Here is a 26,940-nt window from a genome sequence, read left to right as displayed (position 1 = left end):
TTTAAAGACGAGGATAAAAGACTTAAAGAGAGATTGATTTTCCATGTATTTGATATTTTGATATTTGATAGGTTATTTATAACGCGCTTAATACCCAGAGGTTTCTGAGCTCGGACCCGGGGATCAAATCTGTGTTGCTCCGTGTTGTCTTGCTTCCAAGGCGAGCACGTTGCCCCTGAGCTATCCTCCTGAGAACTTTGTAGTGCAGTGTCGGTGGGAAGAGGTGGGTGTGGGGGGTTTAAAAGGGTGCATGTCAGAAAGTTGAGTTTGTGAAGGGGTGTGAAGGAGCAGTGGGAAAGAACAAGAGGTAAGCTTGTGAAGTAGTCTGGTTAGCAGAGCACTACGGTAGAGATTAGAGTTTTCCTTGAGTGGTACGCAAGGTGCAGGCAGCCTTTTCACATTTTAGGATGCTTATCCTGGCTGCGGTGGCAAGGGCAGTTATGAACTGGAAAAATGTCAGGTTGCTGTCAAAGATAACCCCAAGGGTACGACCCAGGAGTGAGGAAGAGACCATCAGGAGAAGGGGAAATGGAAAAGGGAAGTGTGGTTCGTGTTGGAGGCTGGGAGATGACTTCTGAGCGAGCGAGCTGCCTTCCAACCATTGCTCGCCCCTGTAAAGAAGTGCCATGCAAACCTGACTGATGCTGTCCACCCTTATAACAGACTGTTGTGGTGAAATTGCCCAGACTTCCTAGATACCACGACCCCATAGTCTTTACCTTGTGCCGTGGAGAAAGCCCCATTTTCCTACCTTGCCCAAGATATCTATAGTAAACATATTTTGTTTTTCCCTTTGTGTTTATTTTGCCTATGCCTCCAGTACATTTTGATCAGCTTGCATATTGTATATGCTTTATGGCATTATTGTCTGACTTTGAGTAAATTGGTTGCATGGGATTTTACTGACCTAAAATTCAGAGTGCTACATTTCATGGTGACCAAAATACCGAAAAACAGAGATTATTTTATTTGGGGGGTCCCCATCCCAAGCCCCCCGATTTTCTAACTTATAACACCACCCTTAATCCATCCTGATCATTTTAACCCCTTACCCCAGTACCCTTTATATATTTATTTATTATTTTCAGTGGTTTTCGTTATTATGGTCTTCAGTGAAATCTACCACTCTGAATTATTTTCGATGAATTGACTGGGTACCGAGTAAATTGTATAGTTTTATAGAACCTTCTTGAAGGTTAAATTTACTTTGGTATTTGGCACGCTCTCGTTGTTTGGAAGCTTTCTCTGCTGACTCACACCGCTGGAGAGTGTAGCCTTCCCTTAGCAGATGTTACTGTTATAGGGGGAAGGTGTTATGCTGCTTACTTTTACCAGGTTAACCTTTATGACTGAAATACCTCTGAGATGAGTTGTGCCACAGGACCTTTTGCCCTTGTGTGTCCTTCTTCTGGCCAGGATAACATTTTGTTTCACAATGCCACACTCCAAATGTTGGCCCTTGTTAAATTAGTATGCTAGGAATAAAATATTCCCCAATTGAGATCGAATGCACTCCCTATATTTTTCCTGTTAAAGGAAATCAACCTCAGACGACTGGCAACCATGGTGCAAATTATGCACCAATTACAGATTGTAACGTAATCGGCCAAAACCGAATTTTGCAACACAATAGTTTCCCATGAGCAAGATAATGACATCATAGTTACTCTTGATATGGCCGACCATACTCGGATAAAACATTTTTTTATGAATATTCAAACAGCTTGTATTTATTTTAACCGTGTTCAGAAACACAATGCCAAAAAACGGACAGCTTTCCCATACGTGTGTATGTGCATGCTTAAGGATGTATGTTTGTAGGTGATTTATATAGCGCAAGCCTAGCTAGGGGGGCGTGGCTACGAGGGCCATGTAGGAGGACGTGGTCTGGAGGAGCTCCTGTGATCCTAAAAAGATCCTGGCAAATAGTCCATTACTAGACGCTTGTGATCGTTGAAAATTGACATGCTGATGTATGAACGGGATGGACGTGCCCGCTGAACTGGAGTGCATAAGAGGAGCCGTGACGGAGTGCTGAACATCATAAGATTATGAGAGCCGGGGAAGAAGGACGATGTAAAATGGCTGACTGACGGCCAGAACAAAGGAAGCAGCCGGCCGCGAGACGGCGAGGCAACAGTAGCGGACTGTGTGCAAATTCGCAGGGCGCAGTGAACAGAGTCTCCCCGTGACGAGATGCGGGCTCAGATGAGCCCGAACGCCCACAGTGCGGTGGTTGGAGACGTGGGGGGAGCCTGGCACATATGAGAGAGAGCCCCCGGCATAGCGCAGCAGAGGCTCGCGGGCCGCTGGGCAGCTGCGGACCACAGTGGCGGCATCCGCTCTCACAAGCCAGGAGGTGGCGAGGGATGCCTGAGAGCACGACTGCAGCTGTAATATTTATGAAGCACCGGGAGAGCAACAAAGTTTCCAATGGGCGCGTAGCCCAAGGAAATGAAACTAAGTTGCGAGGTCCGTGACCGTGAGGACACGGGATTGAAGCTGGCGACCCAAACAAAGGCAGTGAGGAGGAGCTGCGGCAAAGGACAGCGGATAGTGGAACAAGTGCAGACACCAGCGGTGACAAAAGCGATTTCTGCAGTTACGCAGCAGCAGCGCAGGAATGAACGTGAGGAGGGAAGTTGGTGAATTGGGCCCAGAGGGAGTGCTTATCGTAAGGGGAAGCAGAAGTACAATAGGGAGCACGGGCCGCTCGAACGTGCAAGAGGTAAAAGACACGTAGGGCAGCCCAGGCTCAGGAAGGGCAGCAGCCCCGGAGCTGACGGCAGGAGCATCGGTCCTCAGTCAGCTGATGTGGATGTTCGGCGGCGGCCCCAGGCAAGAAGTGAAGCGCCCGGATCGCGCCACAACACAATAAAAGCAACGGAACACTGTGAATGGGATGCTTGGCAGGGGAACTTAACACCATTCTGCCCCACATCACAACACTTCCTGGCACAAACACAGGCACACTCAATGGCGCAAATGCTTTGACCAGATGTATAACCATCACTAGCATCCTGGTACTGCCCTAACAGCAGAGAAGAAGGGAGAGAAAGAACTGGCAGGCCACTGCAGGCCGCCCAGGACAGGTCGACAGGGAGGCTGGATGAGCCTCTGAGGTACTGGTGCCCTTGTGCCTGGGTGGCGCTTGCAATATTGGGACTAAGTGTGCGCCCCTCTACCCTGAGGTGAAGCTGAAGAGGGGATACGTGGGAGAGCACAATCCATTGCGACGGACAAGGGCCAGGCTTAAAACACCTCTGAGGCAGCCCCCTTGAGCGCGAGAGACTACAGCGGGTTGCTCCCGCTGGAACTGCAGACCACAAGTGGTAGGGCTGACCTACAACCTATAGCTGTAGCGCCATGTCCAACAAGCCTCCAAGACTGAAGGGGAAGCAGCGTACGCTGGACGAATACACCAGGACGCCGCCCGGCCCGGAAAGTGCCAGGAACAAGCACAGGCCCCCCGCTGGTAGCATGGCTGTCACGAGCACGAACCAGGTGGCTTGGGAGGCCAAGCTTGAACTGGCTGTAACTGACCTGAAAACAGCGCTGGACCGGAAGGTCGGAGAGATGCAGGAAGAAGTGAATCTTCTCTGGCATGATGTCAGGTCACTGGCGGAGCGCACTGAGAACCTCGAGAAAGAGGTGAGCCCTAACACAACGGACTGTGCTTCACACAAGTCGGAACTTCACGCCCTGGAGTAGTGGGTGGGCAATCTGGAAAATAGGGCGGAGGAAGCGGAAGGACACGCCCGGAGAAATAACATCCGCATTGTGGGGTTGCCGGAGGGAGCAGAAGGCCACAACCCCACGTTTATCGAATCCATGTTGCTGCAGGAGATACCTGGAGGAGCTCTGTCTCAGGGGTTCGCGGTGGAAAGGGCACATAGGGCTCTAACGAGGAAGCCGCCTCCAGGTAATCCACCTAGGCCAGTGATCGCCAAGATTCTTAACTACCGGGATCGAAAAAAGATACTGGAACACTTCCGCAAAGGTGGAACAATTCAAAGAGGGACGGCTAACATAACGGCCTACCCGGACTATACTCTGATGGTGCTGCAGAGTCGATTGAACTTTGGGGCTGTCAAGAGGAGATTGAGGGAAGCGGGCCATAAGTATATGTTGCTTTACCCAGCAAAGTTGAAAGTCTTTCACAAAAACAGAACTTTGTTTTTTGAAACTCCGGAGGATGCCATGGGATGGCTCGACCCGCAGGGCTGCCCCCAGGAGTCGGACATCCAGACGAGAGGAGGAGATGGAGGAGATAAGTAATGTGAAGTGGGGGCACCTGAAGGTGGTGCGGTTTAGGACTATGGGACTTGACTATAGTCATTGATGATGCCCGTGGGCTGGTTGTACCAGATTGGAATGTAAAATGAACCACAAGCACTGTGACTATTGCTTCATTAAGGAGCCTTGCAGAGCTAGTCTTTACACCCCATCTAGAGATTAGTTAGGTCACAAATAGTGTGGTGACACCCTGCTGGGGTCTTGGCCTGGGGTTCCAGGGTAGATCCAAATGCGGGGGAGCCTGAGATCCAGGGATGGAGCTGGGCATTTCTTGGAGTAAGGTGAGGGGGGGGTTAGGGGTTGTGTGCAGTGGTTTGTTGTAGTTGAGAAAAGGGAGGCGGGAGGGAGAGGGGAAGGGGAGTTTGGGGTGTGTGTGGTTATAGGAAGTTTGAATTGGGGAACGAGCCTAGGTAGACTTGAGATGGAAGTGGGATCTGGACTGCACTGGTGGGAGGAGAAGGGGAACTCTCATAGACCATGGGGGATCTTAAAATAATCACGTGGAATGTCAGGGGACTTAATAGTTATCTGAAAAGGAACAAGGTCATGTTATACCTGCGCAGGCAAAAGATAGATATTGCACTGTTGCAGGAGACTAACCGGACATGGGAAAAGATGGAAATGATTGCGAAGAAATGGAAAGAGGTTGTGGGGGGCTCAACATACTCTGCTTACGCTAGAGGGGTACTCATCTGGGTGGCACCGCACATCCCGTTTCAACTGTTGCAGGAGGTGGCCGGAATGGATGGGAGGATAGTAATATTGCGGGGACTATTGGAGAATAAGGAGATAAGTATTGCAAATGCATACTCCCCCAATCAGAATACGGCAGCGTATTTCAGAACTCTATGCAACAACCTTAGCATGTGCATGGGTGGTGCGGTGATTTGGGGAGGGGATTTTAACTGTGTACTAAACCCCAGGGTAGACAGATCGGATGGCAAGTTTGATAGACCCGCCCCAGCGGCAAAAGCACTGCAGACACTGCTAGACGACTTTGGTCTGGCAGATGTATGGAGAACGAAACACCCCAGAGATAGGCAATATTCACATTACTGCGCCCCACAGCAGTTACATACGAGGCTGGATTATGTCTTTGCCACGGCAGAGGTGATGACGGAGATTACTCAGGCAGAATATAAAGCGAGGGTCCTCTCGGACCACTCGCCCTTGGTTCTTGGGTGGCAATATTGCCCTCCGAGAGCAAGGATTCCGACATGGCGCCTCCAGGCAGAGGCGCTTAAAGATCCTGTTTTTAGGGAGGATATAAGGGAGGAGATTATTAATTACTTTGAGATGAATACGGGTAGCGTTGACTCGGCGAGTACACTATGGGAAGCCTTCAAGGTAGTGATGCAAGGGGTAGCCATACCTAAATCAAAAGGCCTGCAGGGTGGGATTGTGGCTGACCTACAAGAAACAGAAAGGGAACTAGAAAGGGCATTAAATAAAGGGGGCAAAGACACAGAGCTGATACTCAAACTGAAACAGAAATGTGCAGAACAATGGGAAAGACTGTGCAACCTCAACTATAAAAAATATATAGAGCGACAGCATGCGGGAGGGGATAAAACAGGAAGGCTTTTGGCATGGTTATACAAGAGTGAAACTCCCAGACCCACGATCAGAACGATAATTAGAGAAAATGGTAGTGTAGCGGACACCCAAGAGGGAGTTAACCAGGAGTTCACAGATTATTATAAATTGTTATATGAGGTCGAGGAGGCAAGTAGTCATGGGGAAATAATGGAAACACTAGAAGACATCGGACTGCCTAGGATAAGTGTTGAGGAAAGAGAAGAGCTGGATGCACCGATTACTTTGGAAGAGTTAGAAGAAGTGGTGAGGCAGCTGCATATGAGTAAGACTCCGGGGGCGGACGGGTTCCATAGCGAATTCTACAAAGTTTATAAGGAGGAAGTGCTCCCCCCAATGTTAGAAATGTTAAATGAGGCGTTTGAGGTGGGACGGTTGCCGGAGTCACTTAGGGAAGCGATCATAATACTGCTTCCCAAACCCAACAAGCGGGGACATAGCTGTGGCTCTTATAGACCATTGTCGATGTTGAACCAGGACAGCAAGATATTGACGGCTGTCTTGGCAAACAGACTGAGGAGAGTTATTGACAAACTTATACACCCCAATCAGACGGGCTATGTCCCAAACAGAAATATAACACATAACCATAGACGACTCCATCGGGTTGTCGAATGGGGATGTAAGCATGAAGGCGAAATGGCGATTGTGTCCCTAGACGCGGTTAAGGCTTTTGATTCGGTCAAGTGGCCATGGCTGATGGCAGCCCTGGCGGGTCACGGAATGGGGCCTGGATACGTAAGGTGGACGAAGATGCTATATAGTGAACCGCTGGCTAGAGTTAGAACAGGATCAGTGATAACCGAAAGATGGCAAATCAGCAGAGGCACCAGACAGGGGTGCCCATGGTCCCCAATGCTCTATATACTAGCCCTAGAGCCCCTAGCAATATACCTTAGACAGCAATACAACACTATAGGTATTGAGGTAGGAGGGGAACGACACTTGATCTCCTTATATGCGGATGACTTGTTGCTGTACTTGAGGTACCCTGAGGAAAATCTCCAATATATCCTGGAGGTGATGAAGAGATATGCGGGGCTGTCTGGGATAGCGGTGAACCCCCAAAAATCTAGTATTTTCCCGTTAGGCAGTTATAAGGGAACTCCTGGGGGGCGGCTGCCGGTGTTACAAATACCATGGGCGATGAGTACCTTTCGGTACCTTGGGATAGATGTGTACCATACGGTTGAGGAAGAACATAGGGACAATACTGAGGTAGCCATTGTGAAAATCGAGAAGTGTATGAAATTCTGGGTGAAGTTGCCTCTAGCAATGATGGGACGAGGGGCAATGCTGAAGATGGTGGTCCTACCTAGGCTCCTGTATTATTTTGGTAACATTCCATACCTGATACCCAAGAAGTTTTTCACTAAACTAAACAGCATGTGTTGGGATTTCCTGTGGCACGGTACCCGGAATAGGGTGGCACTATGGAAGTTGCAGAACTTCTACGAGAAAGGGGGGATAAAACTGCCTAATTACAAGGTTTATTATGTAGCAAGCCAGCTGCAATATGTTGCCAAATGGCTCTCAGACAAAGTGACCCCCGAATCTAGGCTGTTTCGACATGATTGTGCCCCGTTTCATTTAAAAGAAATGATCTGGCTGCCCGAGACTGAAATGGGAGAGCATCCTAAAATGATGAGGCTTGGGTGGAAGATGTGGCGCCGGGCATGCCGGATGATGGAGAACCCATTCCCATGCTCCCCGCAGATACCGCTAGCTACACTTGCAGGGGGAGATAAGCAATTAAGGATGATAATAAGAACCCATTGGGAATCGGTGGGGTTGGTAACGATGGGAGATATCTGGGGAGGGGGGACTATTATGGATTTTGAAGTGCTAGGGGAGGAGACGGGGTTACATACGGGCCAGTATATCACATATCACAGAATGGTGCAGAGAATTAGGAAAACATGGCCCAAAACAGTACTGGAAGAAGAACCAGATGCTATAATAGATGTAATATATGATATAACGTAAGGGGGACATGAGATTTATAGACTGTACGAGATGCTGATGTCTAAGGTCGGGAAAGAATTAAAACAACTGAGACTAGACTGGGAAGCGGAAGTAGGGGCCTCGATAGAGGATAGGATGTGGGAGCGTGCCCTGGGATACCACAAGAAGGTGTCAAGGAACGCCAGACTGAAACAGATACAACTGTATATTACGCATAGGGCATATATGACACCTCAGAAAATATCTAGGTTTGATAACGCTGGACGACAGGCATGTCCCAAATGTGATGAGGAAAATGCTGACATGATACACATGCTTTGGTCATGCCCAGTGATAGGGCGTTTCTGTGGTGAAGTAGCACAGAAACTAGCCGAAAAAGGGGTCACTATCATCATAGATACGGCCTAGGTCTGCTTGCTAGGGGGGTTCCCCAGGGCACAGAAACTTAAGCATGTTAGTAAACTGAAGGATCTAGCATATGTGCTCGCAAAAAGGAGGATTGCCATGGGATGGAAGACATGTCACAGGCCACGGGTGAAGGTGTGGTGGAAAGAGTTGCAGAAATGGGTGGAGGCAGAAACCATGGTATGGCAAGAGGCAAGCAATGTAGGGGGAGAGGAGGAGGCGGGAACCCTGATGGCGTGGAAATCATTAATAGCTGAATTGTTTGGAACACCACAAGATCTGACTGAATCCACGGAAAGTGAGACCCCACCACGCGAGGCAGACACAGAGTGTTTGGAATAAACAGGCTCGTAAAGGGGGATGGGATAGGGGGAGCAGTGACCGGAATTAAACGATGAACAATTGAACTGTTGATATATTTGCGTTTTTGGTTTGTACTGTTGTTGGTTTGAATACATTAATAAAAAATGTTTAAAAAAATAAAATAAAAAATAAACCCTAGCTCGAAAGCAATGGAGCGCCATGCAATAAAAGGAGTGGAACCGAGTGGGGTAAGCGGATCCCCTTTTTCGGTGTATGATCCTCTTTTGCCAGTGAAATGGTTCTTGAAGAAGATGGTCTTGAGCTTTTAATGTATCGCAGGAGGAAGGATGCCAGCCTGATGTTAGCAGGAAGGCTGTTGCAGACTGTGAGAGTGTAGCAAGAGGAGGCTTGATTTCTGGTCTTCTCCTTCTTGCACTTCTTGTGTTCCCAGTCTAGTGATAGCTTGCCTCTTGGTGTTGAGTTGATCTCCTGAGATGGAGATCTTTTCAGCTAAGTATGATATGATATGATAGGTTATTTATAACAGGCTTAATACCCAGAGGTTTCTACAGACCCGGGGATCGAACCTGTGGTGCTCTGTGTCGTCTTGCTTCCAAGGCGAGTATGTTGCCCCTGAGCTGTCCTCCTGAGGCGAATGACGGTGTCTGGACATTAGAACTTTGTCGGTGGTGTAGGCTGTCTTGAGGGTAATGCAAGCTTGGAAGTGTAAGCAGTGCCATCCCTTAAGAGTGGGGGAAGTGTGGTCATATTTCTTCAGTCCTGTGACGAAGCATGCTGCAGTGTTCTGGGTAGCTTTCAAAGGGGACAGAGTAGTCATTGCGACACCTGCTAGGAAACCATTAGGTCCTAGACAAAATAAAACCCTGCTAGTGATTTTTTTTCAAACTAAGGATCAGTTCCAACTCACCAGGGTTTAATCTTTCCTCAGCAACCTGTATATCCCAAATGCCTTACCCATTGCAGCTGGAGCCACCAAAGAACTCTTCTTTAGCAATTTAGACCTGGAAGAATAGGTGTCAGTTTTGTGTGTTTAATTAGATCATAGGGATCTAGGCTGATCTCGCCAGATAGTTGAGCAACAGACATAAGATCATCCCTCCACATAACTCGATCAATGCATAGTATACCCTTTCCAATATAGCGAGATCCCCTCCAATACTTCCCATTCCATCTGATATCATAATTCAACCCGATTTAGCCTTTATAGTTAAAGGATGATGATACAAGACACCTTTCTTGAGATTAACCATACAGCAGAATATGAGCAGTTTACCCCACTTTGGAAAGGTTCCATGTTATTTCATAGCAGGATGTTTTTTCGCGGGGGTTTTACAGCGGATCTTTTATGGAAAAAGCTCATTGAATTTTTTATTTTGGGTGGGTTCCTCCAAACCCCCAATCCCCTTTCATTTTTTTGCTATTCTCGAACACCAACACCCCATGTATATATTTTTCTAACCCCCCCTAAAAATTCGATGAGTTTTTTTTCGTTAAGAAATTCGCTGAAAAAAAAAACAGCCAAAAAAACATCCAGCGATGAAAGGACGTCATACCTTTGGAAAAGCCAATTTATACATGCAAATAAGGATTTGTATAAAGCATCATCCAGTCAAGAGGAGCTACCTATTGGCAAGGAGGAGCTAGTGCACAGTGCGCCACACATCTCACTTTCACATGAGATAAATGTTTACCTTTCTGTACTTCGTAAATGACATAATACATTTTAACAGTCTTCTGGATGTGTCCTAATGCTCCTTAACACACATTCACGAGCACACAGAGTTAATGTCACATACATATGTTTGTACGCCACCAGTTGACCTGGGGAGGAAAAGGTATCCCCTGGTGCAGTAGTTAGTGTGGAGCTAACTCATCTCTCTTTAGCTGCAAGACAGAGCTGATATAGCACCCATCAATTTTGATCCAGCTGAAGCTTAGGCTCAGTAGATAGGAGAATGAGATGAGCAGCCACTCACTTGAGTGGCTGCTCATCTCATTCTTGTGGCCAACCAAGGAGGTAAGGGATTGGTTCCTCCAACAAGTGCCACACAGGATGCGACACGGCTGAAAAGCCAACAAAAGTTAATCTAGGTCGCCAACAGAAGAGGTTGTACCGACAAATATCCCGAAATGACAATCTCAGTAGAAAGGAGGGCGACTCCTGTTCCCCCTCTAGCAGCTATTTAGGGTTATCACATGAAATCGGCCTACTGCAAAGTAAACATAGAACAAACACGAGTGCAAAGGCCGCCCCAATGGCATCTTCGCCACTGCAGACTAGGCAAAGAAGTCCTTGCCCATTTACTTTCCCATATATACTTTATCAGTGGTCTAACAAAGTACTTCAAAATGTTGTCCCAAAAGAAAGACCCAGAACGGAAAGGAGGTTTAATGGTAAGCCTTCATCTTAACTGTTTTCATATGACCACGTCAAGTTAAATGGTGACCTCCCCTTCCTATAGCTCTCCAAGCTTTTCCAAGCTCTCCTTGTTGCCTGACTTGCTTGCACTGCCCAGAGACCAGCTATAATCACCAGTCAGAGTTCTCGGTTGTTCCATTTGCTGTCTCACTCCCTGGTCTGAGACTGTCACCTTAACACAGAGTCTTGATAACGGGTCTGCCTCAGGCTCGCCTCTATTCTCTTTATAATATGAGACTGTTGAGAAATCATCAGGTTGAGCCGCTCAGGCAACTCCTCATTGGATTCAGCCATTAAAGCAAGATATCGTCTGTATAAGCGGCAACCTTAACTTTGTTCTAGCCAACAGAAGCGATTCGGTAGAGCAAACTATATCTGGTCATTGCCTAAATGCTTATATCACCGGTATAAGCAACATTGACGATAAGGGCACCCTTCCCACATATCTCTTTCCAGAGCAATAGTAACATAAACTGTTAACAAGGATGCACACTTTAGGAGCCTAATACTACTTTGTTATCATACCTAAGGAACCTACAAAAACAAAGGGTGTTGCATGAGTTTCAAACACATTATCCGCACCACGACAACGACAGCACTGTCAAATACTTCATCCTCAGCCATACCAATGGTTTTGCAGAGCAACCTAGAGTTTGAGGACCCCAACCTCTCCTTGGAAAATACAACCTGACCCTGCCCAATAAAAGTAGGGAACAACGATTCTAGTGATTTATCCAACATTGTAGCAAACACTTTGCATTCAGCCTTCAGCAAAGAGACTGGACCCTCGTTGCTGCCCGAACCCGGGTTTCCTCTGTCCTTTGGAATAAGCCCAAGAAACGGCTCGCTACCCCAACCCTCTGATATTACTACCCTCTAATATTAGTTCAGGTGTCAGCAAGTCACAGAGTGATCTAAAAGGAAATCTACAAAATGGCCACTGGAGACTTACACACTTTGATACCGCGAGAGCAACAACAGAATAAATACGCATATCTTTAATTCGGTTGGCTACAGAACAGGAGCAAGATGAATTTAGTGGGTTCAATTGAAAGAAATGTGGTACTTGTTGTTACATATCTGCATCTAATGGGGTTGCCTCTTTAAAAGTGTAGAAAAAAGGACGACAGATATTATTGATATAAAATTGATGTATACACTGTATTATTTAACAGTTCCTACCTTTCTGGACTTAAATATAATACTCTATGAAGATAATTGTATATTTAAATATGTGTCATGGTGTAAGAATGTTTCTGTTTTTAAATATACTGTTGAATAAATGTAACGTTTCTAGCTAAAACTAAACAGGAAATAACTAACACTGGGTATTACTTTATATTGTGTTTATTGGAGTACTATGTTTACGACACTGCCCATCTTTAAAAACAGTTACAAATTCATGTAGTTGTTTTGGTGTGTCTGTGTCTGTGTGTGTGGGGGTGCGCGCGCACGCGTAGATATGATTAAGTATGTTTTCAAGCAGAACATCGCTTAGAGTTACCCCAGTAATTCCAGACTTTAGGCTGTGATTTTCATACGTACCTACTTTTGAAAATATCTTCTAATTGTGTTTGTCTTTCCTTCTAGGCTTTATGACCTACATAGTGGAGCCTCTCTTTGACGAATGGGCGCGGTTTACAGGAGGCACTCGCCTGTCTGAAAATATGCTTAGCCATCTCAGGAAGAACAAGGCCATTTGGCGGGACTTGCAGCATAAGCAGCGTAGCCAGAGCAACGACCACCCGAGCCCAGTGACTGAAAATGAGGAGGGCCAAACTAAGACAACGGGAGAAGTCCCCTAGCACTGACCTCTGCATCCTTTCCCCTACAGAGCTTTTGTTTGGCTCTTTGCTGGTCACAAGATGGGGTCGAGTGGGAAGTTCCCGCTGGTTGCCAGACCACCATTATGAACCTGGATTGAAAGTGGGATTGACAGAAGGAGAGGCAAGGAGTGGGATTGGTTTTACTCAAACCCTGCCATGCTGTATGGTTGGGTGCAAGCTTCATATACCGCCCGCCAACGTGGGATTCGTTAACACTTGATCCGACCTCAAGATTGCTGCAAAGCAATGGGCACATGGAATGAGAACAAGGGACGCTTTAAGAAAAGGACAAAGTTTGTTCCAGCCAGGTTCTTTTTTTATTTTTAGTAATCTAAATTCATTAAGATTATGAAAATTGGTCAGTGGGACAAATTTCTCCCACTAACATCAGGAAATTGCTTTTTGCGTTGCCACATTGAATTACACTGTGAGAAGGTCTACATGTGGCTCCAAATCGCAGGGGAGCATTATTTGCATTCAGCGGCTGGGCTACACTTTCAACAACCACCAGCATCAATGGAGCTTAGAAGACTTTTTCTAAGAGCAAACTCCTTTTATTTGTTTTTAATCGGGTCATCATTGATAATAAGAACAGTCAAACACAATATCTTTTTAAATGCTATATTCTGTGCACTAGAAAATGGATCTAAAACACTGAACTTTAGTCTGCCCTGTGCAAAACAACAGGAGGATGCCAATACTGTTCAAATGCGACACCACTTTAGACCCGACTCCAGCATATTCTTTGCATTTTGTGCAAGGGTGGGGTGTCAGGCAGCAGACCAACATGTACAGTTCAAACCTTTCAGACACTAGAGTTTCAATGACATGTTTATATATCGGCACATGCACATTTTCTGTAAATACCGCTCTACCAATATCCATGCCAAAATTGTCAAATATTGTACGATCACTACCTGTATAAGCGTTGGCACTGTGAATGGAAGATAGTTGGCAAGAGAGTCTGTAAAGACGATAGAGTTTATATGTAATCACTCCAATGTGGTTTGCAGATAAAGGCCTTAACTTTTTCAATGCCATTGCCTCATCGTCAGCTCGTGACTCTTTTCGTTACCGACTTCCCGCTGCCGAATAGAATCATTGAAAAAGAAAGCTAAAAAAAAATTGACGTAAGGGCATTGCGATCTTCACAATCATTCCACGGAAGACATTTTGAGACATACCTCTTAGGAGCAAAAGGATGTGGAGGGCGTTTATCATTTTACCGAAGCGGAGACCGGCACTTGAAAGTAATTAGCTCAGAATGACACTCTACTGTTGTGACCTTGTGATACGAAAACTGTCTGCCTCTTTTGCTTTCTGTCCTTCTCCCCCTTTCACCATTTCCTGAGTCTGTTTATTATTTTCATTTTTTTATTTCTCGCTGTGGGGCAGGTAAAGGGGGGAGGGGAAGGAAGGAGAATAGTGAATCATTCATTGGGATTGCAAAACGTGGAGGCCTGTGACCCATGTGCCAGTTGGTGTTTCCCATTCACAACTGAGGCCCAGTTTTCTCTCTTTTCTGAACGCAAACCCAGGTCTAAACAGTTCTATATCAGCATCTTCAGGATTTAGCAGGGATGTATCTTCATGGTGTTTGTTTTTGTTGTGTTTTACGAAGCCGATATTGGTCTGTATATGTCGTTTTGCTAAACAGTACGCTCCCTTATGGATCCCGCTGGCGTTAAAATGCAAGCAGGTGATTTTACACATTCTTCCTGTTCCAAATTATTTCTTTGTTCTTATCTAATGTGTCTTTCTACCTATTCTCTTAAATCACAGCCTATAGGTTTAGTTATATTGTTTTTTGTTATTTATCATAACTCAGAGACACATAGAATGTGGCCTTTCTCTGTTGGGCTTCTGCAGTCCTTGCAAATTTGTTCCTTAAACATGAAGTAAGGAAGTCACTTCTTGGCGTAGTTAGTGCTCATAATAATGTGGCTTGCGTGAGCAGAGGTAAGGCAGGTGGGTAGCGGTATACGTTGCCAGCCCATGGTCTTGAGCTTAGACAGATCCTCACATACTGGACTGTCACCTTGGAGAAAGCAAAGGGCGCGTAAGACAGACAGTGTCTCTGCCGCTGCGGTTGTCTCCTTCATTATACTCTGTGCAAAGTTGGGCTTGTGCAGTGGATTCCTCTGCTCCACCTATCTCTGCAATGACGCGTTTGCTTTTGCTTCAAGACCCTTTTCTGGACAGCCCTGAAAAGTGTCAGATGCGTGTCTCAAGCATGGCTACCGATTAACAACACATGTCAATACAACATTGTGACGATTGTTGGAAATGTAAATGAGTACAGCCTTTAGCAGACATATTGCCCAGGTCATCAGCTATCCTACAACACAATAGGGGGCCCTCCCTTAAAAGCGAAATACTTCGGGTCTGAGCTATGAAGAAATCATTTTGAGTGACTCACGACTTACCCATGACTTAAACCTGCAGAGGTCTATTCGATTCATACAAAAGTTACTAAGAGTAACTCCTGACTTACTAAAAGTAAGTCAGGAGTTACTCACAGTAAATTCTAGGTGAATAGGCCCCAAATATCTAAATGAATGTCTGACATGCCTGTGAGAAGTAGTAAGGAAGATTGAAACACTTTATAAAAACCACTCAGATTCATTCATTTGTTGCCATCTTAAATAAAATGTATTTCTCTGCTACACTGATTCTAAAGTATTGTCACGTGAAGTCTGTCACCTGGATATGCACCCTGTTACTAACCTTACCAGCGCTGGGGAATGAGCTGCAGTATGTGTGATGAGACACACTCACTGAACCATTTCAAGTTTCCGCGCGAGTGCGGTTTGACAGGTTCGATTCCTTCAACTAAGGTTTGCATATTAATATCTCATGGAACATACTGCCACGGGACTTGTATTGGGTCTGCTAGGCACAATTTTACTGTTTAAAACCCCACTCAGCCGAGATGTCTATTTCAAAAAATGTTTGGCTTTAAAGCACTTGCAATATATAGGCCTTTGTCAGTAGACAGTATACTTTGATTTTTTTCTTTATTGGTCTCTAAAAAAATGTAATGTTATCTGCCTTCTGGTGCATATATTGTTCGCTCCTGCATTATTTGAAGCAGTAAAGAAAGGCAGTGGTTAGATGTGCAGTATTGCAACATTTGCCACAGTGCATGGTTACCAGTGTAACTTAATAATGCTATTATCTCATCATAATCATTGCGGTCCTGATGAAGGCCTATTAGAATGTTTTTTTAGAAGAAACACTGTCAATAATATTTGGTGTGCTGCAGACTTGGGAAACGACAGCTCTTCAATTAGACAATTAGATTTTGGTCACATTAACTATCAATAATGGCACAAGAATGTCATATTCCCTCACCCTATATGTGAGGTAAGCATGCAGAGCAACTTGTTTGCTTGCCCTGCACGTTTTTCCACAACTGAAAATAAAATATTCAAGTGTATACCTTTTCCCCAATTCTTCCAACCTTTTAAATTGAACAGTGTTCATCATGCTGGACTGAAGCACTATGCTTTTCTTTGATTTACCATAGACAAGGCAAGTAGTGGAGGTGGGAGCAAAGATTGCTCCCAAAAGATGGGTGTCGACGACGGCCGCCTGCTGAAGTTCGCCCCGTTCAAGGCCTCGCTCTCTGTCTCCCCCCTCTTCCTGTCGACTTTCGAGGTGTCCCCCTTGTATTCCCTGCTCCACGGCCCTCTTCTGACACTTACCCGTTTATGCTATCCGAGGGCCGGCGCGCCTCTGCGTTCCGCTAGGGGTGAGCTCTTATGGGCATCCCGGTTCCCCCTAGACTGCAATAATAGGTATTCCCCAAGGCACTCCACGCCTAGTAGGCCATAGGTTGAGCCCCACATGACCAGCACTTTACCAATGGGAATTGTTTGTTTTGGCCCGTTGTAGTGAATAGGCGTTATACAATCTTCTGATATCACTTGTGATTGGGTACCCTTGCAGAGAGAAATGTATATTTCACAGATGGACTCCAGGCTGTGTGGGAGAGCTTGGAGTCATACTCACCCTGCTTCAAACGCACAGAAGTGGCAGCCATGATTGTAAAAAAAAAAAAAGGTTCCGTTATAGTCTTTTCTTATATATGATAGCACAGATTATTCCAAGAAGCGCTCATGTCGGGGGTATCAGGTAATATTATCCCCATATATATGGTCGCCATACATAATATCGCCGGGAAAAGGTGATGGCGATATTATATGGGTGACCATATATATGGGGATTGGGGCAGCAAAAAAAAAGGGTTTGGGGGTTGCGGGGGTGTCTTCCCGCTTGTTCCATGCAATAATGTCCCCACAAAAAACGGCAATTTTTCGGCGATATTTTTGCATGGCGTAACCATGTCGGGGCACTAAAGCCACCTTTCGGCTAAATGTCCATGGCCTAGTTGCTACTCTTCTGCTGAGTCACAAAAAAGAGTCTCATGCTCTTTCGACAGTTCTCCTCTGCCTTTCCCATTACATCGAATGTGTGTTCCTTCATCACCTTAAAAGAAAAGAACTGTAGGAAACTTAAGAAAAACATTGAGGCCAAACTGAAAATGTTCACTGTGAATTAATTACATATTTATGGAAAACGTCTATTGGATGGGTTTCCACCTGGGTAATTTGTCTTTTCAATGCAAATGAAAGGTTTTTGGGCATTCATCTGCAAATTATCTATCAATGATTAATCCTTGTATTTTTGTGAAAAGATCAATGATTGGTGGACGTATTTCAGTTGTTGAACACTTTTTTTGCCCAACGTTGGGGAAAAAGTCGCTGTGTTTCTTGGGGCTTTTCTTGTGTTGTACTTGTGTTTATGTGTGTTTATGTGTGTAAGAGAGAAAGGGACCGCGAGAGTGTCTTTTTTTCCATTTAGCGTTCAGACTCGTCACGAGTTGGGCGGTGCTGCAAAAATGCAGCAGTAATAGCGTTACCGCCACATTACCGCACCGCCCAACTATGAGTTGGCTGGAAAATTGGAGGATTTACCTCCGATTTTTCCACCCATTTTCAGCGCAACTACCGTGGCGCAATTACTGCTGCTGTAATTATACCGAAAATGCCTCATTGAGTCCCATGGACTGAAAAAAAATGGGGGCTTCCACCGCCACTTGCAATCTGTTGGTAATACCGCCAGACCAAGTGGCAGTAATCGTAATTCCGCTTGGCGGTATTCCGACAGATTAACTCGGGGGATACCGCCCAACTGGTGATGAGGACATATTCCTGAAAAATGTAGCAGCTTTTTAGATTATCTCTCTCACGCGGGCTACTCAGCATGCCAGGCAAACGTCTTATCGATGCTGGATTTCCGCAGACCTTGTACATTATAGCAAATTTTCTTTCCAACCCATTGCAAGTCAGCGGACCAGGAAGGAGGCTAGCAGAAGCGCCCCCTTGGCTCAGATGCGGGATGAATCTCCATAGCTGTTGATCTAATAACATTTTCAGAAATACATTTCTCAGAGTTGTATCTGGAAGAAAAGTTCAGCTTTAAAGTAACAAACGTCGTAAAAAGATGTTGCTGCCTATCCGTCAAAGATCTTGAATCCGCGAGAGCGGCAAGCAATATGTCTTAGACTTCTGATCGATCGTTTGCCGGCCCCATTTAACATTTTCGTGAAAAAGGAGCCAACAGTGAGATTGTTCGAGCGTCACATTTGACAGCATGCAACTAATAGAAACTGATGAAAGTGTTCAGTAACTAAAACACGGCCCCTTTGTGAGATCCTGAGTTTCCTGGGACAGAATATCCTTGAGGCTGGCAGTGCCCGGGTCCTCCATCCTGCGTCCCGCCCAGGTCCATACCCAATATAGCTAATTGGGGCATGAGCATGAGAACATGTTCCCATTGGTTGCCCTCTCTATTGATTAGGCAAATCACAACGGCACTAACATGGGGAAACTTAAAAAGCCCATCGGGCCCCGTATCCTCTCCAGGAAGTGGGGCTGTGAGCTGTTACTCTCATGCAGCATAGTAGGGTTGCAGTAAAATATAGGCAGTGTGTTGTGAGAAATTAGATTCAATTGGCAAACCCCCATCCTTCCATATCAAGATGGGTGCCAGTTTTGAATGCATTTTTATTCATCATTGGAAATCCTATTGGCATTGCTCCAAACGTCTGTTTGGGCAGGTGATGTGACCTATTCCAGGGTCATTGGACCACAGAATGTTGTTGTGACCAGTGGACGCTTCTGTGCACATTTGCTTCAGACGGAGGGAATGGGGCAAGTGTTGTCTTACATAAGGGTGTGTGACCTCATGTTTATATATTTGATCAAATATATCTTTCATCTAGGGGGAAAGAGTCCACCTCAGTATTTGGAAAGCAGATGGGGCCTTATAAGTCAAACAGCCTGATCGCGGTGTCCAACAACACCTGCCCTATACCGTCATAAGAGGACCGATTGTCCATGTTAAAATATTCATTCTTCATTTAGATTCCATTTTCTTCAAGGCAGTGCTCATGCCAGTTTGCTGTCCAGCCTCTATTCTCCTTTAACAGAATTGCTTTCACTGCTCGCAGCTAAATGTCTCTCGTTGGTTGGCAGTGGTGCAATGCATGTTGCTAGACTCCCTACGATAGTGCATTTCTGGGCATGCGTGCAGCAGACTGCGAGTAGTTCAAAAGGCTGCTCCCCACCGTGGAATGGTGCATGGTTAGCAGCCCACCCGGTGGCAGTAGAAGATCTCAATAGAGCCCAGACATGAGCGGGCCATGACTGCAGTGGAGCTCTCCTCTACATGCAGTGACACAATTGAGTGGAAAATATTGAGTGAAAAATAACGATTTCACAAAACATTGGTTATTAAACATTGAATACGTAATCAATGCCAATTTAGGATCGCCAACACGTTTTAAGGGATGGCCTGCGTTTTTGGAATCCGAGGAACTTTATAGCAGTTATTTGCTGTTGTTTTGCAATTTTCTTTGCTTTAAGGCAACCAGCTGTGGATTAGGAAGCAGTAGGAGGTGCTTTGTTCCTTTTTAAGAGCAGGCATGTCTCATGACTCCACTTAGTGGGGAGGGGTGGGTGTGGATCCAGGGGGGGGGCTGCCCCTTTAGAAGTATTTTGGCATTAAGTTGTTAGGGAATTGGCAAATTGCATTGGTCATTGCAAACACGTTTGCATGGATCCTCTCTAATTTTCAAACATTTTGAGCTTTCAGTGCTCAATATTTTGAAATTGATTGAAATGTAGAGTATATGTCAGCACATTTTATATCGATATTTTCTACTGAATGTTGCGGCACCAATTCTCTCTATGAATGCGACACAAAACAAATTGTTGTGTCCCTCTCTGCCTGTCACCTACTTTACGACGAGGATGCTTGAGGAGCTCTGCTGGAACCTATCCCGCAGAAGAACATGTCCAACGTAGTGTGGGGGCATAAACATCTGATCTTCTCAAATGTAGCCACATTTAAAAGATGCTGCAATTGGACTCAGTTGATCTTAAGTGCCTTTCCTAACGCTGACCCTTTAAATAGGACCCACCACAAAGTGAATTGGCTATTGCCCTCTAACAGCAGAGGCGAATATCACCGCACGCAGGCAGCCTACAGGCAAATTCCTGCAGTGGGCACTCGGCCTACCACGCTATTTTACCAACTCAACAAGCCTCCTTCTCTTCCAGGATTATTAAATTCACCAAGAATAGGGTTGTAAATAAAGATTGTACACTAGACGGTAAGGCTGCACTCTGGTTTATTTCCTCACAGGAAACCATTTACTTACAACAGTTGCTTCCCAGTTCTTGGTGTAAAAGCAGTCTTTAGTATAGAGTCTTTAAGTGACCAGCAGAAGTCCTGCAATGTTCTTACAGTGAGGAGCGTCGGAGAGCCTCTCACGCTCCGGTTGAGTTCCGCTCTACTCTGCGCTTGCTCTATGCACCCCGCACGCTTCTCGTCTTGAGTCTTGCGACGCCGCATTGATCTTCGGGCTCTCGCGAGACTCTCACGCCACAAATAGCTTTTCCTGTCATTCTACTCTTATTGAACGTGCCCAAGTGTGTGACAACAGCGATCCCCATGCAGTGCCCTCTCAATAGGCGGGAAGGGATTCTGCCTGGGGATCACCACAAGAATGCCGACTGTCCTGGAGAAACAATGGAAATTCTTCCGAGCCACTGTGCACCTAAACCCCCCCCCCCACTCCGGCACATTGAAAGTATTATGAAACTCTATTAGGCCTGACAAATCATCCTGTTAATGGGGTTGCCCATACTTGTGGTGGCACATGGAATGCCGAGACATGCAACAGTTGCCTGGTGACTCTACTTACAGCAGAACTGACAGATACCTGCTGTGTATGAAATGATTCCAGCCTCGGTGTGTCCACACACCTGATGCAAATCTGCCAGCAGGTGGGCACACCGTAGCTAGGTTCACGCACTGGGAGCAATAGCGTCTCTTCACTCAACATGTAGAATTTCTGGTGTTTGATGGCCTGGGGGCCTCGAACAGTGTTTTGAGAAGGCCAATGGACCTCATCTGACATCTCACTTATGAGTACAATTACCAAGTTAACATGCCTCTGAAGGGGAAGGGCTCCAAAGTTAAACATGCTTTTAGCGCCTGAAGGTATCATCTGTTATCCGTCCCGTGCTGATACGACCCTCATTCTTCCCCGTGTTTGGAGTCGCTCCTCAGCTCAATGGCATGTTCTTCAATGGACTGTCAGATGAGAGACTGCAGACCTGTCCAATATCATCTTTTACAGACCACATTTGGAGGAACCTGATTGGTTCTTCCATTTACAACACTACTTGTCTTGTGTGATAGTACACTTTGCTGGTCTTTTCAACCAGAATGCAATATGAGAGTGGAGATATTTAGCCATATCAGATAGCAGAGGGCTAGTCTAGGCAAAGGGTAAATTCAGCACCACAAGCACAGTATAAGAAATATAGGACATGGCACAACTGCTGCTGGCAATAACATTGGCTCAGAGCATCATAGGATGCAGAATAACAGCGATAGTGGTAACCACAGACAGTGCAAACTTGGGTCGATAAAAACTAAAATCAACACATATCCATAAACCAAAGCAAAAAAACTGCGATCTGGTCATTCTAACACTGGGAAAAATCAAATTGCGCAAAATAAGAAATACTATTCCTTTGCCTTTTTGCTCTCAGCAAAGCTCCCATCTTACCTGGAGTGTCTGATATTGGGCCTCATTACACAGATGGCGGTGGACCAAGGTGCTACTAGCACCTTGGTCCATGCCGGTAAAATACCGGCACCGCCTTGGTGGAAAGGGGAATTAACGCCCTATTCCAAGGTTGGTGGGGCAGTAATTCCCCCTTCCCCCATTGCCCTTCCCCATTCCCATTTTTGCCCCATAGGGCTCTATGGGAATGGGAAAGGCGCTAATTACGGTGCCGCAAATTGCGGTACCGTAATTAGCACCCTGGTCCCTTTGCGGGTTGGTTTTTAACGCCTGCAAAAAGCAGGCGTTAAATTCCCCAACCCGCAAAGGGACCTCGTAGTAAGGCGGTAAGGATTTACCGGTACCGGTAAAATACCGGTACCGGTAAACCCTTACCGCCTACCATGTAATGAGGCCCATTGTCATTTATGGAGAGAGGCGTGACCTGTGGAAGAGGGGGGGGTGAAACTGTAGAATGTGTCATTGCGCCATATGTGATCTCAGCATAACTTCCACTGTCTGCAAAAGGGCTAGACGTGAATAATATTAGTGCAGTGAACCAGAGGGACTTTCCAGTGAAGGAGTTGAAGTTATAGAGTTCTCACTTAGGAGACAGTGATGGGAAATTCATGCAACTGTATATCAAGGCTGACATTTTTGTTTTGACCTGGATGTTGTTTCTTATGAGAGTCGATCACTGGTTGGTAAAGCTCGGTCTTGCGCAACACTGACAAGTACTTACCCGTAATGTTACTTCTGAAGGTGTGCCTTCCTCTCAATTATTTTAAATCGAACCACAGACAAACAAATCGGTGGTGGTAATTTTAGTACAAGGGCTTACAGGGTGGAGGCGGGGAAGGAACATGTCCCAGCACAGCAGCTCTAGAACACATGCTTTTGAATGAGATATTTCATTTTGCAGGATCCCTATACATAGGACCTGCTAAAACTCAGGCTCACTTTGGCTTTTGTGGATCTGTCCTGGAGAACCTTTTTGTGTTGTGCCTCGGCTGATAGGTTTTGCTTAAAAGTGTATGCCGTAGGTATTGTACCAAGTATGGGGCTGGCCACGTGCATCTGAGCAAGATGGTTGCCTCTGCTGCTCAACCCAAGCACTTCATCTGTGGCTCACCCTTGAGCTCGGACTCCCCAGCACTTACTCCCTCTGCCCTCTTCCTTACTGCACTTGCACGTTCTGAATACTCGCAATGCATAGTAGGTTTGTCTTTTCTACCCTTTTCCCTCCACAGCTCTTATTAAATCCTGTGTTTTGTAATTTATTTCATTCCCGCGATCCCTCCCTGCCCAGTGGGCGCTTTGAAACAGTATTTTACTTGCTGTATAAGCGCCTAACAAACAAATAAACAATGAATAAAAATGAAAAAATAAATAAATAAATCACGGGCTGCCATGTTACTGGTAGTGACAGAGAAATTCATATAAAAAAATCGATCTCTTCATCAAAGGAAACATTATGTCATGAAGCTCAGCATTTGGACTTTAACCTTACAGTAAATGTTCTCCGATCCCAGCTGGTGCTTTGGTTTGCATTGTGTGCCCCTTAAAACCCCTTTGTTGCCCCATTTTTGCTGTGGCTTTGCTGGTGGAAATTTCGTTTGAGGTGCTGAAAATAATATCTTCTGGATCACAATACGGGCAATTGGGTGTTCAACTCTATATCCCCTAGAAGGAAACAAAGGAACATTCTGCTGAGTAAATAAAAACAGCGCTAAGAGGAGCCAATCAACGCCGCTAAGCATCTACAAGATTCCACTGGACGTTCCATCGTAATCCACGGATCAACTTCACTTTCCATCAAGATGCTTGTAGCAATACTCTTGAGATGGCAGTCTGGACTGCTCAGGTGAAATTTGGAGAAGCCATCTCAAGGGATTTCAGGTGGGATGGAAACCTCTTGTTTTCGGTCACCTACTAAAAACCCTTGTACAGTAGATAGCCCTACTGTAGTAAATGGGTTAAACGCTCTTCTTTTTGCCAAGAACCACAAGGGCTCTGGGATTGGAGGTGGAAATCCAACTATTTGATGCTGGTCCAGGGCAGATGAATAGGCCTGACAAGAATGCTTTGTTTATCTTATTATTCATGTTGTGTTGCTTGTAAAAGTCCTTGAATGATGTATAATAAGGTATAGGGTCTGAGTCACAAAGAAGTGACTATAAATAGCTGAGTTACTCCTGGAGGGAGATTTTGGATTCGCAAATAAGTTGCTAGAAGTAACACTTGACTTGCTACTGATTTAATAAGTAGATATGTTTTATTTTGATGGTTTTATTAATGTCGCATCTTTCTGGTTGTGGGATTTATAGGTGTGTATGTGTGTTCCCTTTTCTGGCATAATGTTTTCTTCTCTGTCTCAAAAGACTCTTGGAGGCGAAAGTCTAAATGCATCTGATCTCATCAGAAATAGGAGTAAGACAAGAGTTACTCTAAGTCAAGAGCATGCCAAGGGTTAATCTAAGTCAGGGGCAAGTCAAGGGTTACTCTAAATCAGGAGCAAGTCAAGAGTTACTCTAAGTCAAGGGCATGCCAAGGGTTAATCTAAGTCAAGAGCATGTCAAGAGTTACTGTAAATCAGTAACAGTAAATCGGTTCATTCAGATATAAAATCCATTAAAAACACACAAAAACCAATTATATTAAAAACATTACACTTGTAACAATTTACCACCACTAAAAAGCAAAACAGTATAATTAAAAAGCTCTAAAACCTGAATCTATTGACTACTTCCAGGGCTACCTTTGTAAAGTGGGCAAAATCACTAAACAAACCCACATCATCGCACTGCATTACATAAGCAAAACTATCGCCACGTGGTTGCAAGCAGTTCGCTACCAAATGTGGTCTGATCCATTGCCTTCTGAGCTGTATTTAAAAACTGCAGTCCAGCAGGAAGTGTGTTAAATCCTCCCCACGCCTCACAGGGACAGATCACTTCCACTTCAAGCCATGGCGTCCTTGTTCTCAATGGTAGCACGTTTAACTTGACGGATAAGGTGTTCGAACGGCATTCTGCCATTTTTATTCAAGTAATTGCTGGCGTAGTACCGTCAAGCCTGGGGCAGTACAATTTTAGGGAGGCCAGATTTGCGCTTCTAGTCTGGAGAGCCTTAAGCTCAATTTCTCCTGCTTTATCTTCTAGAAGAGTTTTGTACTGTCTACGTGTCAGTTCTCCCAGCGCCATTACATCATTCAACCCTCATCTCTTCAAAAGATCAAGTTCACGGTTATACCAGTGCCTCCAAGGCTTCCTGCTTATTTTTATGGACCCGTTCACTGCAATCCCAATATTTGTGTTCACTGCGGTGACCAATTGAGCGTTCAAATGAAATTCCAGGATCCTCCGCTGAGCTTGTAGGGCAATACTAACCATCCCAGATTATGCCTTAATACATACCCTGGGGCTCTATGTGGGATGACTGTGAGTCAAGAGCTTGTCAAGAGTTACTCATTGTCACCTCTTTGCAAATCGAGTAGACCCCTTCATGAGTAACATAAGGATAATTCAGAGTTACTCATAGTAACAGATTTGTGAATCTCCCCATGGATCTTTTTTTTTGTTTCAAAACCTGCCAAAGTTTTATTTTATTTGACTAAAAAGAGAAATGTTAGTATGTCCAATATATGGTATAGTGATCCGTTTTTATTTTTCTGCTTGGTAGTCTGAAAGATTAATCTCCCCGTGGATCTTAAAATTAGAATACCATTGCGACAGACATTTTTGAAACATGCACCAATTCACCAGACTTGTAACGAAGGATCAAAGAGGCTTAAATTATTGAAAGACACAGAAACAGCCTTCCATGTTTCCTAAACCGTAGACTAGCGTCAATCTCATCTCCTTGCCATATACATGTAGTCGGTCGAGCGCCACCGCGCAGTCCTGTTTTACCAGTTTGTTTTCTATAGCAGCTTTCTTTTAGAAAAACACCCACAGGTGAACAAAACATGTAAATATAGAAATAGAAACAGGGTGAACTGCCATTACAGAATATTTTTGTACTTTGCCATTTGCGCAAGCGGTCACACACGCTTCGCTTAAATCCATGATATATTTTGGGTACACTTGAACTTTTACACACAGAAGAATACGGTGGGACTCCGGCGTGAAGTATATATCCCGTTGCTCTTTGTACACAAAATTGATTACTTGTATAAAGGTCCAGTTTAATGTAGTTTTTTTTTTAAATGTCCTGTGTATCAAGTTAAAAGAAATGTGTTGTGTATAATGAAATGCAGTGACTGCTATGCAGTGATGCCAAGAATTAAAACACGAGACGTAACTGTATCTGTCGACATACTGCTGTAAGTATTCATCATGTCAGACTATGGCAAGTAATAAAAGGAACTCGAAGAGTCAAGTCGTCTGTGTGTACACTTTCTTTCTGCCAGGAGAGATGTTGACATTTCAGGGGAAATGTTTGCTGTGTGCTTGGTTTGACTTTCCCACATTTGAAATCCTCTTGTAGTGTGGGGTTCATTTTAGTATGATAGATGATGGGGGGTAAGGGGGTGAGGGACAGAAAGTGTGACAGCAGGCAATCAGAAAATTAAGGGGTACAGTGTAGGGTGACTTGAAGGCAAAATCGCCCGGAAATGCCCCACAAAAGCGTAGTGGCATTGCCTTTCGTGTGACCAGTCACTGCTGTGCTGTCCCCTTTTTATGTCAACAGATGCCTGTGTTCATCTCTAAGTTCATGCACCTTCCTCAGTAACTTTACATGGCACCCAGCAGTGGTGCTTGTCTGACCTTTTATAAAGTGTTTTCTCGTCAAAGCACTCTGTCACTCTCATAAATAAGTACACATTCAATACGTTTTTTAACATCGACAATGGCAGGTAATTCCGAGTAAAAGCTGCAGTCCTTTCTGAAACAATCAAAACAAATAATCGAACAGCATGCTTGTATTCTCCCTGGATCTATACTTTTTCTTTCTATTGACAT

The 26,940-nt window shown here is 45.1% G+C and overlaps 1 protein-coding gene across 5 annotated transcripts in view; it reads left to right on the top strand.

Annotated features, from left to right (window-relative positions):
- PDE7B (phosphodiesterase 7B) overlaps positions 1–26,356 on the top strand; it is a 1,355,672-nt gene extending 1,329,316 nt beyond the window's left edge. For all 5 annotated transcript variants that reach the window (XM_069606749.1, XM_069606752.1, XM_069606748.1 and 2 more), the window contains one exon: positions 12,596–26,356. In XM_069606749.1, coding sequence (XP_069462850.1) covers positions 12,596–12,810 — 215 coding nt within the window. In that variant the 3' untranslated portion in view covers positions 12,811–26,356. The remainder of the gene's footprint in view (positions 1–12,595) is intronic.
- The last annotated feature ends 584 nt before the right edge of the window (positions 26,357–26,940 follow it).

This window comes from Ambystoma mexicanum, chromosome 4p, assembly GCF_040938575.1.
Source record: "Ambystoma mexicanum isolate Mex_15411 chromosome 4p, UKY_AmexF1_1, whole genome shotgun sequence".
NCBI lineage: Eukaryota > Metazoa > Chordata > Amphibia > Caudata > Ambystomatidae > Ambystoma > Ambystoma mexicanum.
Note: the sequence above shows the minus strand (reverse complement) of the source record. Positions and strands in the feature narration are given on the sequence as shown.